The sequence below is a fragment of the Streptopelia decaocto genome (assembly GCF_964273445.1).
Source record: "Streptopelia decaocto genome assembly, chromosome: 1".
NCBI lineage: Eukaryota > Metazoa > Chordata > Aves > Columbiformes > Columbidae > Streptopelia > Streptopelia decaocto.
In genome coordinates, this window is record NC_138663.1 from 58620274 (window position 1) to 58636708 (window position 16435).

General features: G+C 44.7%; 1 protein-coding gene across 1 annotated transcript; it reads left to right on the forward strand.

Annotated features, from left to right (window-relative positions):
• Nucleotides 1–1730: 1730 nt before the first annotated feature.
• Nucleotides 1731–13230, forward strand: RTCB (RNA 2',3'-cyclic phosphate and 5'-OH ligase). The gene is made up of 12 exons (XM_082066286.1): nt 1731–1892; nt 2024–2102; nt 3185–3252; nt 5040–5139; nt 6404–6560; nt 7163–7319; nt 8260–8419; nt 8726–8901; nt 9486–9674; nt 10152–10262; nt 10954–11073; nt 12137–13230. Exons 1-12 carry the CDS (start codon nt 1800–1802, stop codon nt 12242–12244), a joined length of 1518 nt encoding a protein of 505 aa, XP_081922412.1. The 5' UTR covers nt 1731–1799; the 3' UTR covers nt 12245–13230.
• The last annotated feature ends 3205 nt before the right edge of the window (nt 13231–16435 follow it).

The following is a 16435-nucleotide window of genomic DNA, read 5'->3' on the forward strand; positions in this document are numbered from 1 at the left end:
CACCACATCAGACTGGGAACTGTCCTAGTTACAATGGGAACTAAAATCCTAGCAGTGTCTTAGCTAAACTCTTAACATAAATCTTAAGAAAGATGCAGAAGTAACCCAAGAAGAGAGACAAAGTAGCAGTACTACTGCCTCTGGTAGTCCTTCTCCTCCTGTGATTCTCCAAGTCCTTGTGCCTGCCACATCCCCTGTTTAGCATTGCTTGGCCAGGTTAGATACATTTAACTCCCTGAATGTTTCTGTTTAAGACTTAGAAGTTCAATCCTCCACTATCCTTGTTCGTGTTCCTCTAGATTGAAATAGTTATAGATGCTTTACTTCTTACTTCATTTTTAGGTTGCCTTACCTTCTTTCTTTCTACCCCTTCTTTTTTTAATACTTTCTTTATTAGCATGCAAATCAGTTCTGCAGAGGACTGTGTCTGCCTGGTAATGATTAGGTGCTTATACTTTGGCCAAGTTTAAAAAGAAACCAGGCTCAGACCACCCAAACTAGCACCAGCAGGGAAGAAGCAAACGCTGTGATGCTACATCCCACTCTTTTGCTGCTTTTGTGAGCCCCAAACCGTCCCTACAAGAAGCCCCATCCACTTGGTGCGATGACTTAAACCATCACCATACCCATGTCTCCTCACCAGGAGCCCTTTTCAAGCCAAGTCTGTACAGTAAAAAGCTGTTTTCCTCATAGAATCATAGACTTAAAGAATCACTTTGGTTGGAAGAGACCCTCAAGATCATGAAGTCCAACCCTAACTTACCTCTGGCACTAACCCATGTCTCTAAAAACCACATCTACGCATCTTTAAACAACTCCAGGGAAGGTGATTCAACTGCTTCCTTTGTCAGCCTCTAATCCTGTGTTCAGTTTTGGGCCCCTTGCTACAAGAAAGATATTGAGGTGCTGGAGAGAGTGTAGAGGAGGGCAGCAAAGCTGATGAGGGGCCTGGAGCACAAGTCTGATGAGGAGCAGCTGAGGGAACTGGGGCTGTTTAGCCTGGAGAAAAGGAGGCTGAGGGGAGACCTTAGCACTGTCTATAGCTACCTGAAAGGAGGCTGTAGCATGGAGGGGGTTGGTCTCTTCTCCCAAGTAGCAAGTGACAGGATGAGAGGAAATGGCCTCATGTTGTGCCAGGGGAGGTTTAGATTAGATATTACGAAAAATTTATTCACAGAAAGGGTTGTCAGGTGTTGGAACAGGCTGCCCAGGGAAGTGCTGGAGTCACCATCCCTGGGGGTGTTTAAAAGGTTTTTAGATGAGGTGCTAGAGTTAGGTTAGGTTACGGTTGTACCTGATGACCCTGAGGGTCTCTTCTCAACCGAAATGATTCTATGCCGTGGCCCCATGGCTACCCAGTGCATTGCCCAGGCTGCTCCAGCGCGGTGGCTGTGGCACACGGGGCATCGGGATCACCCGGCGGGGGCCCGACCCTGCACCTCCGCCTGGCTGGAGCATCTCCGGGCCTGGCGGCGTCACGCCCTGTCCGGCCTGAGGGAGAAGGGGAGGGAGCGACAGGGTGTAAGCGAGCCGTGTGGCCGGAAAGGGCCTCTGAGCAGCCGCGGAGACGGAGGAAACGAGCGACCTCTCCGGCACGTCCCAGCCGGCGGCTGTGGCAGCGCTTCTCTCGGGCAAAGGGGACGCCAGGGGGCGCCGGCAGCTCCTAGCCCTCCCGCAGGAAGTCTGACCCTCGGCGGCTCCCGTCCGCTGCCGGCGGCGATAGCGGGACCTGACCCTCGGCGGCCGCCGTCGGTTCCTGCCGTTAGCCGGGTGCTGGCAGCTGCAGGATCGCCGCCGCCATGAGCCGCAGCTACAACGATGAGCTGCAGTACCTGGACAAGATCGACAAGAACTGCTGGCGGATCAAGAAGGGCTTCGTGCCCAACATGCATGTGCGTGGGGACCCGGCGGGGTTCAACCGGGAGCCCTTGGGTGCCCGGGGGGAGTGAGGGGCGGCCCACTTGAGGCGGGGGAGGTGGGGAGCCGGGCCTGGTGGCGGCCGCCCTGACAGCTCTCCCTGCAGGTGGAGGGCGTTTTCTACGTGAACGACCCCCTGGAGAAGCTGATGTTCGAGGAGCTGCGCAATGCCTGCCGCGGCGGAGGTGCGTCCGGCGTGGGGAGTGGGGCTCGGCCCTCCGGCCCAGGGACGTGCTTCGCACGCTCCGCGGCCTCGAAGCTCGCGCTGGGTGCCGGGGTTCACAGCGCGGTGTCCGTGCGCAGTGAAGGGGCCGGGATGTGGCAGGGGCAGTGGGATCAGGCCCAGCGTCTGTCCTGCTGGAGAGGCAGCAGACAGAAATCAGTGGTGTTGTTTTGCCAGCCACCACGGCCTGGTGAGCAGCACAGGGTGTCACCTGCAGCTGTAGCTTGTCCTGTGCACACATCGGATGGGTGAGCACAGCCTGGCCAGCTGCCCTCTGTGCCCCGGAGTGTTCCCTTAACATCTGCACTCAGACTTTCACAGAATCACAGAATGTTAGGGATTGGAAGGAACCTCGAAAGCTCATCCAGTCCAATCCCCCTGCCGGAGCAGGAACACCTGAATGATGTTACCCAGGAAGGTGTCCAGGCAGGTTTTGAAAGTCTCCAGAGTAGGAGACTCCACAACCCCCCTGGGCAGCCTGTTCCAGTGCTCTGTCACCCTCACTGAGAAGAAGTTTCTTCTCATATTTAAGTGGAACCTCCTGTGTTCCAGTACCCTGGTACCCATTGTCTATTGTTCTGTCATTGGTTGTCAAGCCTGGCTCCATCCTTGTGATACTCACCCTTTACATATTTATAAACATTAATGAGGTCACCCCTCAGTCTGCTCTTCTCCAAGCTTAAGAGACCCAGCTCCATCAGCCTTTCCTCATAAGGGAGATGCTCCACTCCCTTAATCATCTTAATGGGGCAGGAGCACAGGGTGGGATCCAAATCTGACAGCTGGGCTGGTGGTTACACACTTCTGTTGTGGGCACAGATTGGTCTGCATTGGTATTAATACAGAAGGAAGACTTTAGCTAATATCTCATTTAAGGAAACTGCAGATCAGGTATAGTGCTAGGCACTTTATATCAATTATATATAACAATTGTCGGCAACTGACTTCTGATTTGCTAGTGTTTAGCACTTTGGAAAGTGCTTCAGTGTGATTACCATGGTAAATTATCAGATTGCTTACTTTTTCTTTTTTTCTCTTATTCAGGTGCAGGTGGCTTTTTGCCTGCTATGAAACAGATTGGGAATGTGGCTGCACTACCTGGCATTGTACATGTGAGTGACTCCTATAAAGAAATGCTCTTTTTCTCTTCCTATTTGCCAGTGATTATTGCCATCCAAATGGGAACTCCATTGTGAGGAGGGTTATGGACCAAAGTTGTAGGCTGTAAAGCTAAGTTGTCAGAAAGGGAAGCATCCACTTACTTCATTGACTGCCTTCTGACGCGAAGCTTTTTTAGCATTACTTTATGCTGTTTCAGTTTGCTTGAGCCACCTTTCCCCTACTACTCTTATTGTCTGTTTCTTGGGTTTTGATTTGCCTCTGCTGTCCTGGAATGCATCGAGGAGAGAAGAGGAGATGTTATTGTTGCCTGTATTATTGTTGCTGTTCTAATGGTGGTAGTGAGCCTTCCCACGCACTTAACACTCCTTTCTCTTGCCCTATGCGTTTTTGGAAGCAAAGCATCAGATATGGTAATGCAGGAGGAAAATACTAGACTAGGTCACTTTTCAAGAAGCTCTAAGTACAATGTGGAAATGATATTTTTTTATGTTTAATATTGCATGTATTAATAAGTAACAGATAATGGAGTTGTATTTTTTTAATTGTTTGTCTTGGTGACTTGGTAGGAGTTTTGAATTTCTGGCTGCAGTGAAAGGCAGCCCATCATGCTGTTAAAATGCCTTAGCACTCAACCAAAAAGGGTGTAAGGTAAAATAGTAGCAACCTGTTAAAGTGGCAATTTTGATTGGTAGTTCATAGGAGAGATGTTGTGATCATCTGTCTATTCAAATCTTCACTTCTGTTTTTTTACACCAAGAGATTTCTTGGTGATGGTAAGGGGAAGCAGAAGCAGCACACAGTCCCACAGAAAAGTACTGTTATTTTTAAGCTATAATAGCCGTTTAACGCACATTGAAAAGTTTCAATTTCTGACAGTTTTCTGGGTGTTTGGATCTTGCTTTTTTGGTTGTTTAAATAGATTGCAGAGTCCTGATTGTGAAGTCCTAATTTAAACTGCCAGGCTGAGTATACCAGGAACTTGTGTAGTTGTGTAGAAGCACATGTTTAATTAGTAGCAATATAAAAAGGTTCAATAAAAGCTATTATTTTATAAATTAAAATTACACAGCTCCTATCCTATCAGGGTATCATCCTAAAATGATTACTTTTTCCTGCCTACAGGATGCAATCTTTGGTTAGTATTCAATGATGCAGCTAAGAAGAGAAAATACGCAGTGTTTTATGATTCCATTCCACAGCATTGATCTTTCCCGTCTTATATGTACAGTATTTAAATATTGCAGATGTCCCTAGATGGAACTTGGTAAAAATGAACTCATCTTCACGATCATGTCTCTGCTTTATGCTACTTGTAAGCTATTGCCTGCGTAAGTTTTGAATGCAAGAACTCTTGAGTCCAAGAAAAAGCTAGCTTAGAATTCAGTTTGACATCAGAGTTCCTACAGCTTCAGATCAGAGTTTGATATCAGAGTTCCTACATTTAGTTGTTTAAGCTCCTCTTAATTTTTCTTGAGCTCTGGTCAATGGTGTCAGGGGGGTCCTCAGCTGACCAGTCAGTGGGTGTTTGCTTCAGGATGAGATCAGTTGCACTCTGTTTGCTTTGACCGTCAGTTCAGTAACTGTAGGAGTTTAGATACTTACCTGAATTGATACCAGAATCTTCATCCGAACATCTATTCTTTTCTTTTTTTCTTTTTTTTTTGGTATATTTGTTTGTGAATGCGACAACCACTGTCACAAGGCACAGGATAACCAAGGTGACCCTGTGCAGAACAGCATTTCATAAAACTTTAAAATTGCCTTTGTTCTCTTTCAGAGATCAATAGGCCTTCCGGATGTCCATTCTGGCTATGGGTTTGCCATTGGCAACATGGCTGCCTTTGATATGAATGATCCTGAAGCAGTGGTGTCACCAGGTAAGGATACTTTGACTGATTTAACCTGCTCTCAGAAATGTCTGCGGTGGCATAAAAACACTTGTTGAAATGGCAGGTCTCTACAGTGCTTTATGTGCCAAACCAAGGAAAAAATATAAATTATAGGGAGTTAAAAGGCACTTAATTCTTGCACTCAGAATCTTTATTATTTATGGAGCAAGTGGTTACACTGAAAATGTCTGAACAGTACAGAGAGAATTGTCCTTGTGTTTTTGGCTTGGCCTTGTGATATCCCTCAATTTTGAAGGCAGAGCACAAGACTTTGAACTTGGGTGTTGCCAGGCTGATAAAGAATTGGCTTTTCCCTTTGAGCAATGTTTGAAAATGTGTTTTGAGACTATTTCTACACTTTATTAAAATGTGACTTTGAAATATTTCTGTCTTTTTAGTAAACACCTGGGTCTTCACTCACTTGTGGTCTGGAGATGCTTTTGTGGTGTACCTGTTATCCATGTTTCGAGTTTGCTGTAGGCAGTTCTAGTGTTCCTGATTGACTCACACTCAAGATCTCTTGGCCTGGTGTCCCCCCTCTGACACTAGTTAATACTAGAACCTTCACTAGTAAAGGTGGCGTGACTGGTCTTTCACACTAGGCCTTGCCCTGCAGTATTTATTTTTATTAAATACTAAGAGTTAAGCTGAAAACTAAGTATTTAAGTTTAATATTCCTTTGAAGTATTTATCTCTTGTTATAACTAGTTATTATTTATTCCAGTGTGGGTTCAAAAATGACTTGGTTTCAGGGACTTGCTTTTGAGAACATCTTACATCAGGAAGCCATGTTACTTTTCTTCTGACATTAGGCAGAAGAGCAGGAACATTTCTACTTTCTGTGGACAGCATATTTTATAGCTTTGTCTACTTCTCCTTGTCTGCTTGCTGGAGCAACTTTGTAAACAGAGTCTGTAGACAATTGTACAGCTACATCTGTAGAATATATGCTCAAGAGTGAAAAAAGTTTGGTTTGGGTTTTTTGGGGTTTTTTTAAGAGTTTTCAAGTTTTTCTCTGCAAGACTACATTTTTGGCTGTCTTGAAATTTGAGGCTTCATGCAAATCTATTAAAATGAGGCTTAATGCCATTCAGCTTTTATCCCAATATTGTGTCAGAAAGGAGGTGTGAGATTGAAGTGTTTAGTAAGTACTCTTTGTCAGCACTGTCACTGACTTAAGATGAATATTCAGAAAGTACTCACCACGAACACACTTTCTTTATTATCTCCATGGCTTTTTCTACACTTCTAGGTGGTGTCGGATTTGACATCAACTGTGGTGTCCGCTTACTACGTACAAATTTGGATGAAAGTGATGTGCAGCCTGTGAAGGAGCAGCTCGCCCAGGCTATGTTTGACCACATTCCTGTTGGTGTTGGCTCCAAAGGTGTCATCCCCATGAATGCCAAGTAAGAGAATGACTTTGTGCACACATCATTAGAGAGAATATCTCTGGTGTTTATATTGGTGAAAGATTGATCAGTGGGAGACTTCAAGAAAGAAAAAGTAATCCTAAACCTCTTTCAATTTTTTCTGCATATGTGCTTCACCAGGAGGACTGGCATAATCATCAGTGCACAAAGTCAGCTGTTTCTTCTGCCATATAAAACCCTGAAGTAACTAAAACTTCTTGAAAGGTTCTTATTTCTTCTGACAGAAAATCTAAATTTTTTTGAAAGAGATGAGAGAGAAAATAGAGTACTCCCCACACAACAAAGAAGAAACAGCCATGACCTATCTAAAGTTCATATATTTGTAGAGCTTGATTTTCATGAAGTATTAAGAAGTTGGAATACTTCTTAGGGGAGTTGGGGGCTCATCACAAAACTGTAGGATTATTTCAGTTGGATGGGATCCCTTGAGGTCATCCTGTCAACTCTTGTACGAAGGAGCACTAACTTTGAAGGTAGTTCTAACAACAGAGTTATATCAGGTTGCTCAGGGCCATATCCAGTGGAGTTAGGAGTATTTCCAAGGACAATCACCTTACATAGGTGTTTGATAATTGCAGGGATTTGGAAGAGGCACTAGAGATGGGTGTGGACTGGTCTCTCCGGGAAGGCTATGCCTGGGCAGAGGACAAGGAGCACTGTGAAGAATATGGAAGAATGCTGCAGGCTGACCCCAACAAGGTCTCCTCAAGAGCAAAGAAGAGGGGTCTGCCCCAGGTAATAATATTTCAGGAAGGCTGTGAGTGCTCCCAGGGTTCAAATGTGAAAGTTAGCAAGTAGTTCTCTAATTTTGTGTTTCTTCTTGAAACTCTGCCTAGCATTTCTGGGCAGGGGGAAAGGGGAGATGGTGGGACCATTTCTGAATAATTGTGGACAAAACTGTAACAAAAGGAAACAATACTGGGCGTACCCAAGTTTTTTTGCAAGTTAATATCTGGTAATGGAATTCATGTCGGGTGGCATTTCCTCATCCAGATGTAATTTTGCTTTTAAGAGACAGGCAAGTTATTCTGCAACTTACCTCTTTGTTTGCTCAGCAAATAATTTGTAGAGCAGGGAAGGATATCATAATAAATAATTTCATGTCTATAAATAGTATCTCATTGCTCTGGGTGGAACACTTTTCAGATGGCTGTGCTAATACTTCTGTTTCTAAAGCTTTTTTATATGGCTTCTTGAGTTTTATGAATTTTGGTGCTGCAAGACTGTAGCATTTTAACCTCAAAATAATCTTATGTTCTCAATTTTTACATTTGTCTTCCAAATAACTGATCATCTGTTATGGAGTTGAAAGAATTTGGGCTCAGAAATGCGATATTTTGCTTTAATCTACTGAAAGGTTCTAAGTACATAATTAACAGGATGTTGTAATTTCCTTGTGGAGTTGTAACAAAGACTATATGTCTGCCTTTCCTATACAAATTGAAGATGAATTCTCAGTAATTATAAATCTGAACAAAGAGGACAGTGATGACACTACAGTGTTCTACTTCCTTTCAGTTTACATGGGGATTTTTTTTCTTTCCTGGAAAAGCTTTTCTAAAACCGAAACCTTGCTGTAGCAATTTTCCCTATTGCACATATTGCCGTAGCTCTCCCCTGTGCTCCCAGAGGCTGGTTTTCTAGCACTGTCTGATCAGCATGTTGTGATTGGCAGCTGGGGACCCTGGGAGCTGGAAATCATTACGCCGAGATCCAGGTTGTGGATGAGATTTACAATGAATACGCTGCCAGGAAGATGGGCATTGACCACAAAGGGCAGGTCTGCGTGATGATCCACAGCGGCAGCAGAGGCCTTGGCCACCAGGTTGCCACAGGTACGGTCTGACTGGCGTAGGTGGAGCAAACTCTTCAGCATGTTCTTGTCATTGACAGTAAAGTCCAGCACCAAAGAGCGTTTCTTGCCATGTAATTATTGAGTCTGTTCTCAGTTGCCTAGTCAGGGGTTGTCTGTTTGCAGACAGTTGATGTTCTGCCACAGCTTTGCGTTTGAAAAGAAGCCATGGGTTTGACAGTTGGACGGATAAATTCAGTTTTAGAATATGAATTATGACGCCCCTATTAATGTCACAAATTGAAACGAAATTAAGAAGTCACTTGGATTTACTGTGTTTATTTCCCAGATGCATTGGTGGCTATGGAAAAAGCCATGAAACGGGACAAAATCATTGTGAATGATCGCCAGCTTGCCTGTGCCAGGATTGCCTCTGCAGAGGGACAGGATTACTTGAAGGGAATGGCAGCTGCTGGAAACTATGCATGGGTCAACCGCTCTTCTATGACTTTTCTAACAAGACAGGTAGGAGCAGAGTTGTCCTGGTGGAAACATGTTGGTACACATTTCCTGCTTTATCTCAGACATATGGAACACAGTAGCTGCAGTATTTAACATAATTTTCATTTTTGTGCTTCTTAAACTGTGGCTTCTGGAGGGACTTACACAAAGCTGCAGTCATGGCAATGGCAATCACTGGGTTGTAGTTGCAGAAGCCACTTAAGCAGTATTTTTGAAAATGCCTTAAACTGGAAGAAGAGGATACAAGAAAATTGTTTTTACAGTGCTGAAGCCATCTTTTCAGAGTTGCAAGAATTTCTCTACTGGATATCTGACTTAATTCCAGCATTAAAGCTGCCAATGGGCAGGTAAACAATCTATACAGTCCAATTCTGTCACAGCCAGCACTGTTGTTTTCAGTCCCAATGTGGCTGAATTTGACTGAAGTTTCTAACCTGCCATGCCAAGTGTTTGGGTCACTGACTTAGCAGTAAGAAACATTTTCAAGCAAGTCTGTTCCTTTTAATACCTAAAAAGACTGTAAATCTTCTGCATGCATACAGCATGTTATGTTCTTGTATTTCACATCCAATATGCTGTCTTTTTAGGCCTTTGCCAAAGTCTTCAACACGACCCCAGACGACCTTGATATGCACGTTATCTATGATGTGTCTCACAACATTGCCAAAGTGGAGCAACATGTAGTGGATGGAAAGGAGCGGACTCTACTGGTGCACAGAAAGGGATCAACCAGGGCCTTCCCTCCTCACCATCCTCTTATCGCTGTTGATTATCAAGTAAGTTTAGCTGTGGGAGAAGGAAGTCAGAAGACAATTCTGGATTAATCTGACAATGTTAGGGTCCCTAACAGATCTATATGCTGTGGGTTCTGGTTTTGAGCTAACAGTACTGGAACCCTAGTGGGCTGGCAATGTTCTGCTTGTCTGTGTGTTTGGGACACTGAGCTCACTCTTCTGCTTCACACCCACAATGGCTCTAAGATGACGAAGGGAAAGAAGAGTTTCATATTTAGGGCAGGCTGCAGTGATTTGCCTTGTCTGGCTGTTGGACGTGAGGCTTTTGATCTGCTGCTCTCCATCTTTCAGTGCAGTTAGTTCTCCAGAATCCTTGATACCAAGCACCTGAGACACACAGGGATGCCCTGAGGGAATGTGAACCTGACCTCCTTTTCTAGAGATAGGGTTCCTCTCTAACTTTCATTAAGAATTAGGTTTTGGGGCTTTTTCTTATGAATTAACACTTTGCATCCACAGCTGACTGGACAGCCTGTTTTGATTGGCGGGACTATGGGCACCTGTAGCTATGTTCTTACTGGCACAGAGCAAGGCATGACTGAGACCTTCGGAACTACTTGCCATGGAGCTGTAAGTCAAAAAGTTATTTCAAGAAGGGACTGGTATAGGACTGTCGTCCAGAGAACAAGGTTGTTCAAGGGTCATCCAGTGTCTGATTCATCTGTTGGTCATACAAGTAGAGAGTAGCCTTGCCACCGTAATTTCAGCCCGGGAGGACTGTGGGCTGGAAGTCCTCTTTCTCCCTTACTGAGTAGTTTCGACTAGTTCTGCAGAAAATTCAGGGGATCTACTTTATAAAAGGCAAATGTTAGGGTGAAGATGTGGAGAATGAGCTCCTTTTATATCTCTGAGCTCACAAGAAGGATAAACTGTGCTGGGGCTGTCCATATAAAATTCCTCAGTAGTCAGAAGATGGTATTTCCTCCCCTGTTATTCACAGAGTGAGACAGGCTGATTGAGGAAGATGAAATACCTTCCAGTAAAACTCTGACTCCTGAACACTGTCTGACAAGTCATTTGTTTAAAAAGATACTTGCAGACTAGTATGTTATACACATGGAACTTTCCTAGCCATCATACCAGGTGTGGGATTTTGCCCATCACCTAAGCTCTTAAATTCATTTCCTGTTTGTGGCTTACTGTGGTCTGCACTCAGCTGTTCTGTTTTTACATATCATGTAATAATGTTTTTCTTTAATCAGACAGAGTTTTGTTTTTCCAAACTGCTGCAAAAAGTAGAACTAACAAACTTGCTGTCTAGGGTCGTGCACTGTCTCGAGCCAAGTCTCGACGGAACTTGGACTTCCAGGATGTATTGGACAAGCTGGCTGACATGGGCATTGCCATCCGTGTTGCATCTCCCAAACTGGTCATGGAAGAAGTGAGTTTAATACTTTATTACCTGAGAGGGAAAAGGTAGTCTTGCTCCTTGGCTGAATGAGACTTCTTGCCTTGATTATTTGCAGTGCTACATGGTCACCAGTGCTTTAAATACACAGCTTGTACAGTTTCTGATAGAGCTATCAAATTTTTTTGAAAGTAATATGAAGTCTTCCTTGTCCCTAAAACCCTGCTGAAAGGGGAGATGGCTGTTTGACAGGTTTTGAGAGGGTATGTTTTTTTTCCTCTTCTGCCTGGGAATAGGAATAATTACTATAGGCCCTGAGAAGTCTGTGTGAGAATCACAACAGCAGTTATGTTTTATGGGTTCTGTTCTTGAATTACACTCTACCAGCTTTAAACTTACTTTACAGTGCAGCTGTCATGTAGATTATTAGCAGAATATGAGAGATCCACCTCTTTTAAGATGAATTCCTGTATTTGCTCAAGAAGAGAACTCTGAATGGCTAGAAAACTTTGAATATTATGACTTCCAGTTCCTCTGCGTTAATATAAAGAATGCCTTTTCTGTTCACAATCTCACTCATAGAAGTGTGTTAATCATTTGGAACTATGCTGCCATGGATGTTGGTGTTGCACAAACATGTTGAGTGCATTAAAATCTCTTTAAGAGCAGCTTCCTTGTCAGAATTCTAGAGGGGGAAGCTCTAAAGTTCAACACTGATTCCTGTCACTAAGGGGCAATGAAGATAAATCTTCAAGGCTATCTGTAAGGCAGAAGTTGGAGTGACTTTCTGCCAGATAAGGAGGCTTGACATTCTCATGTGCTAGTGGACTGGATTATCTGAGAATATAGGGAAAACTGAACCAAAATAGCTAGTATTTTTTCTGAAATATGGTAAAAGCTTATTTGGAAAGCTGAGTGTCTTGTAGATTTCTTATATCTGTACGGTGGCCAGATTCTCAATATGTTCACCTACTTCTACACCCTCAATTCATATGATTCTAGTTTTGTGAAGAGGGGATATCAAAAGCCTACATCTAATTTCCTGTGACTTTGAGTCGTTTATTGTTTTGTTTTGTTTTCTCTCTTCCCCCTCCAGGCACCAGAGTCTTATAAGAATGTGACAGATGTGGTTAACACCTGCCATGCAGCTGGCATCAGCAAGAAAGCCATTAAACTGAGACCTATTGCTGTTATAAAAGGCTAGAGCAGACAACGCAGCAGAAACACACCAACAACTCCAGGCCTTACACAAAACTGACTAGAACCATCATCTTCCCACACCTCTTGGACTCCGTAGGATGCTCAGATATCCTATCCCTCTTCTGGAACCACAATGATTGAGGATAGCCCTATTTTTAACTACTCCTGGGCATAATTAATGCCCCCCTCCCTCCTCCTTGTCATATCGTGTTCTTTTCTTGTGAGGAAAGGGCAAAGAAATGAGTAAGTCTTGATTTTATATGCAGTTCCTCCCCCATTTGCCTGATGATTCCACAGGCAGGACTACAGACTTGCCTGAGTTGTCACTAATTGCTGTGCTGCAAGACCACCTCCATCAGTGAAGATGGGGTATGCACCAGACCTGCTGTCTCCACACCTGAGTGCCTGGAGCTCTTTCTGCATATAGAAGTGCTCTGATAGGCAGGATATAGTGCTTCTGGGCAGGGAGAGGTTGCTCTGCAGATAGCTTTATGCATAGTGTCTACTGTTGCATGTTTTGTGGCAATTGGGTAAGAAGTCTGGAGTTGGGAGTGATCTCCCACTTGGGTTGAGAGGGACTAGCTGAGCCTGAGGCACAGTCCTCCCTTCTCCCCCCACCCTCTCCCATTTAGCACAGCACCTGGCGTACTTGGCTCAGTACAAATACGTGTTCCACAGTCTTCTGGAAGTGCTACTGAGACTGGGTATGTTGCTTTGAGAGGTTTTGTTAGTCCAATAAAAGTTGTGACTTAACAATTTACGAATGCACTAATCGAACATTTTGTAAAGTCCTAAGTGTGTCAGAGTTGGATGGGATAATACTGCTCACTATGTCTTGCAGCTTCTAGTGAGTCCAATTGCAGGGTCAGACCCGGTACAATCTGATTTCTGATGTTTCTCTTACATTCATTAACCAAAACTGGAGGGGAAGTTGACCATCCCCACTGGATCGTTTGGGGGATTACAAATAAAATGGGAAGATGGACACTGCAGTGTGTCTGTGTCATGTTTATTCTATAGCTTAAATGTATGTAAATACATATATGAGCTTGAAACCTGTCACGTTTTGTGGCTTGGCTGATTGATCTTGCAAAGAAACATGCAGATGGCAGGATTTCTTTCAGGATACAAGTGAAGGGCAGGGCAGTGCTTTTTTCTCACTTTGCATATGACAAGGGTATGATTTGTCTTTCTTGGGGCCTGCTAGTTCCACCTCACTGGGAAGGGACTGGCACTTGCCTGTAAGCCTGTGTGCAGACACAAGAGGGCAGCTGAAGGAAAATAAAACCTCAGAGAGGCTCCAGGAGTGGAGCCCTGCCAGGGACTCTTGTGAACTGAGCAGATCGTGATTGATGGACTCAAGTGCCTTTTGATGAGACATTCCTTTAAGTTTAGGATCTTAGCTGAAACCCATTGATCTCAGGAGGTGTAGTGGTATTTTACTGTCTTAATCACTTCATGCTTATTGGTTTCTTAATTTCAAATACTGTATTTGCTGCAGGTTCAGAAGCAGCACGTACAATAGTAGTCACTGCTCTGAGTCCTTGTGGGTCTGACTTCACAGTCTCTTGTTTTCTCCTGCTTTCTCCAGTGGAATTGTTCCAGATTTCCATCTGTGAGATCTGAGACACACTTGTTGAATTTCAAACAAAAATCATTTCACACAGAAATGTGAATTAGCCTCCAGTGATTGAAAGACAAATTGTTGGTCTCAAATCTTCTGCACAAGAGCATGTTCAATGCAGAAGTTTCTGTCTATAAATACCTCAGACTCTGATGTGGAATGCAAGGGAACCCTTAAAACATGCATATTTAAAAAACAAAGAAGCATTTATCAAACACAGTTCTTTTAACTTTTACCTACCATTGCTGAGGCAAATTTCAATTTTTGACAACAAGCAGAAATCATGTACCATGGAGGTGCTCTTAAGTCTTCTGATGATCCGTAGTTACGCATTAGCATTCAAAAAAGCAAGAAGTGCTATCAGTTTTGGTTTCCTGTTTGAAAGCTAGTACTAGTTTTGGTTCTGTGTTGTGCTGGTGTCCTAACCACCTAAAAAAGTAAGAGTGAAAATGTAACATCTCCCAGTTTTTTGTTTAAACCTGGATGGTTTTAAGTCTGCCTTTTTTTTTTTTCCAAGTAGGGCTCTCCACTAGCTTGTTTAAATTTGCATTTTAAAAATAGTTTTTAAATAGGTAGGGAAGGCATGCAGTATTAAAATTCATATGCTGAAATGCAGGTGGATTTGCAGAAGCATCTTGGCAACACTGAAGAGCCGGTGTGCTTATTCAACCATCTCTGCTTCCACAGAAGGCTACTGAGAACTCAGAATATCTGTTAATGTATGATGTGCTTCCCTCCCTTGCCCAAAAGACTAAAAAAGCTTCGGTGAAGTGATCATTGGGATCTTTTTTTCTTTTTTTTTTTTCTTTTTTTGGTGGGAAACTGCAGGTAGGAGATCTGTGTCTGCACCACACCCTGGAGCCGTTGCACACCTCTGTCCAGCTGCAGGCACTCACCTATTCCCTGCCTAACTGCAGCTGATTCGGTTGTCTGTATGATGACTTGCAGCAGAAGCTTTGCTGGCCCTGGCACTTGCACAGGGTGTCTGTGTTAAGTCTGTCCTCAGCCAGTGCAATCAAACCAGTCCTTGGATGCAGGCTTCTTCATAGGGAGATAAATAGCTCACCGCATTTATCCTATTCTCTGCTTGAGAAAAAGATGGTTTAACTTGCAGATGGGACCTGCCAAAACAGAGCTGCTGTTCCTGGGAAGTAGAAGGTGGCAGTTCTGGCACCTTGCTCCTCTCTGTTCTCACAGAACTGGCTGCAGGGACCGGTGCTGTGCAGGGACCAATGCTGTGCAGTGACAGCAAGCGCAGGCGAGCGTTTCCTTCTTTGCCAGGAACTGACTGCGCTGCACTCAGGGGCTTGTGCAGGTGCTGTTCTCACTACCGTTAGCATAGCATTACATAGCAAACATAAAAGCACTTCAGGTTTTTGTTGCTGGTGTGTGACTTTCAGAGTCTTCTAATTGTGTCACCTGAGCTGAGAGATGCAGCACGAGGTGGAAGGGGCTTTGTGAGAGCCCCCCAGGAAGGTGTTGCAAATCAGGGGACTGGTGCTTCATTTGCCATAAAGGACTGCAGAGCTGGGGTGCAGGTGACAGCCTCCTTCTATTGGCTTGGTTAAACTCGAGTGTTTGTGTCCTCCCTAACTTCCTCAACTAAACCTCCCCTAAAGAAAACCAGGACCCAGCAAGGTATGTGCTTGCAGTGCTATCTGCTGCAGTGTATTTGTGCTGTATCACACACTCTGCTAGCTGGGAGCCCAGGGTCTAACCTGTGTCCTGTTTATCACCGTCCTAAGTCCCTTGGGAGTTTTCTTCCTCTGCTCTGTCTTTCCTCTCCCGGCTTTAAACACGGCTCCACACACACACCCTGCTTCCTCCTCCGCTGGTGGTCCCAGGCTGGTGTTCTGGCCCAGGAGGAACAAGTGATCTCTGACACATCTCTGGCACAGGCACTCCCGGCCTCTCCTCCACTCTCCTTTGTTCCTCTCAAACATAAACACACTTAAACTGGCCTCTTCTCCCTCCACCTCCCAGTCTTCAAAGCGATCAGACAAAGCACTATCCCTCCTGCAGCATGTGCCAACACGCTCCCCAGCTTGCAGAAGGGAAGGCTTCAATTAAGCAGCGGGCCCTGCCTGTACCTGGCATTTGTTTTGCTTCTCTTGAGCCCTGTCCTAGGGCAAGGGATTTTGATCACCAGCCCCTCTGGTTTTCTGCCAGGGGAGGTGTCAGTGGGAGGCGTAGGGTGGAAAAGCAGGAGCTCTGCATCTCCCCAGCCAGGGCGCCACTGGGTGCAGGTGCTTTGTCCCCTGCGCTGTGGGAGGGAGAGGAAGATGGTAACCTCCTGGCACCCACAAAACACCAATAATTATGAGGTTTCTGGTGGGTTTTTTTAATTGCAATATGTAACAGGAGGGTGGGGGTCATTCCCTGAAGCAGTGGGAGTGCCAAGCGGTGTGTGAAGTGGGAGAGCACAGGGCACAGAGAAGCCTCTGCTCTCCCAAGGCACCCACCGAGCAGTCCCCAGCCTGAGCTACTGCCACTGCTGGCTTTTGTGGCGTTGAGCCCATCCCTATCTTATGGCACCCTCCTTCCCAAAACGCAGGAGCCTGCTGCAGGTCA

What these genes read in the sequence shown, in the direction of transcription:
- RTCB (XM_082066286.1), top strand. Translation starts at nt 1,800, where the DNA reads ATGAGCCGCAGCTACAACGATGAGCTGCAGTACCTGGACAAGATCGAC. An exon ending in CAATGCCTGCCGCGGCGGAG is followed by an intron (nt 2,103 to 3,184) that starts GTGCGTCCGGCG and finishes TCTCTTATTCAG; the next exon opens with GTGCAGGTGGCTTTTTGCCT. An exon ending in TGAAGCAGTGGTGTCACCAG is followed by an intron (nt 5,140 to 6,403) that starts GTAAGGATACTT and finishes CTACACTTCTAG; the next exon opens with GTGGTGTCGGATTTGACATC.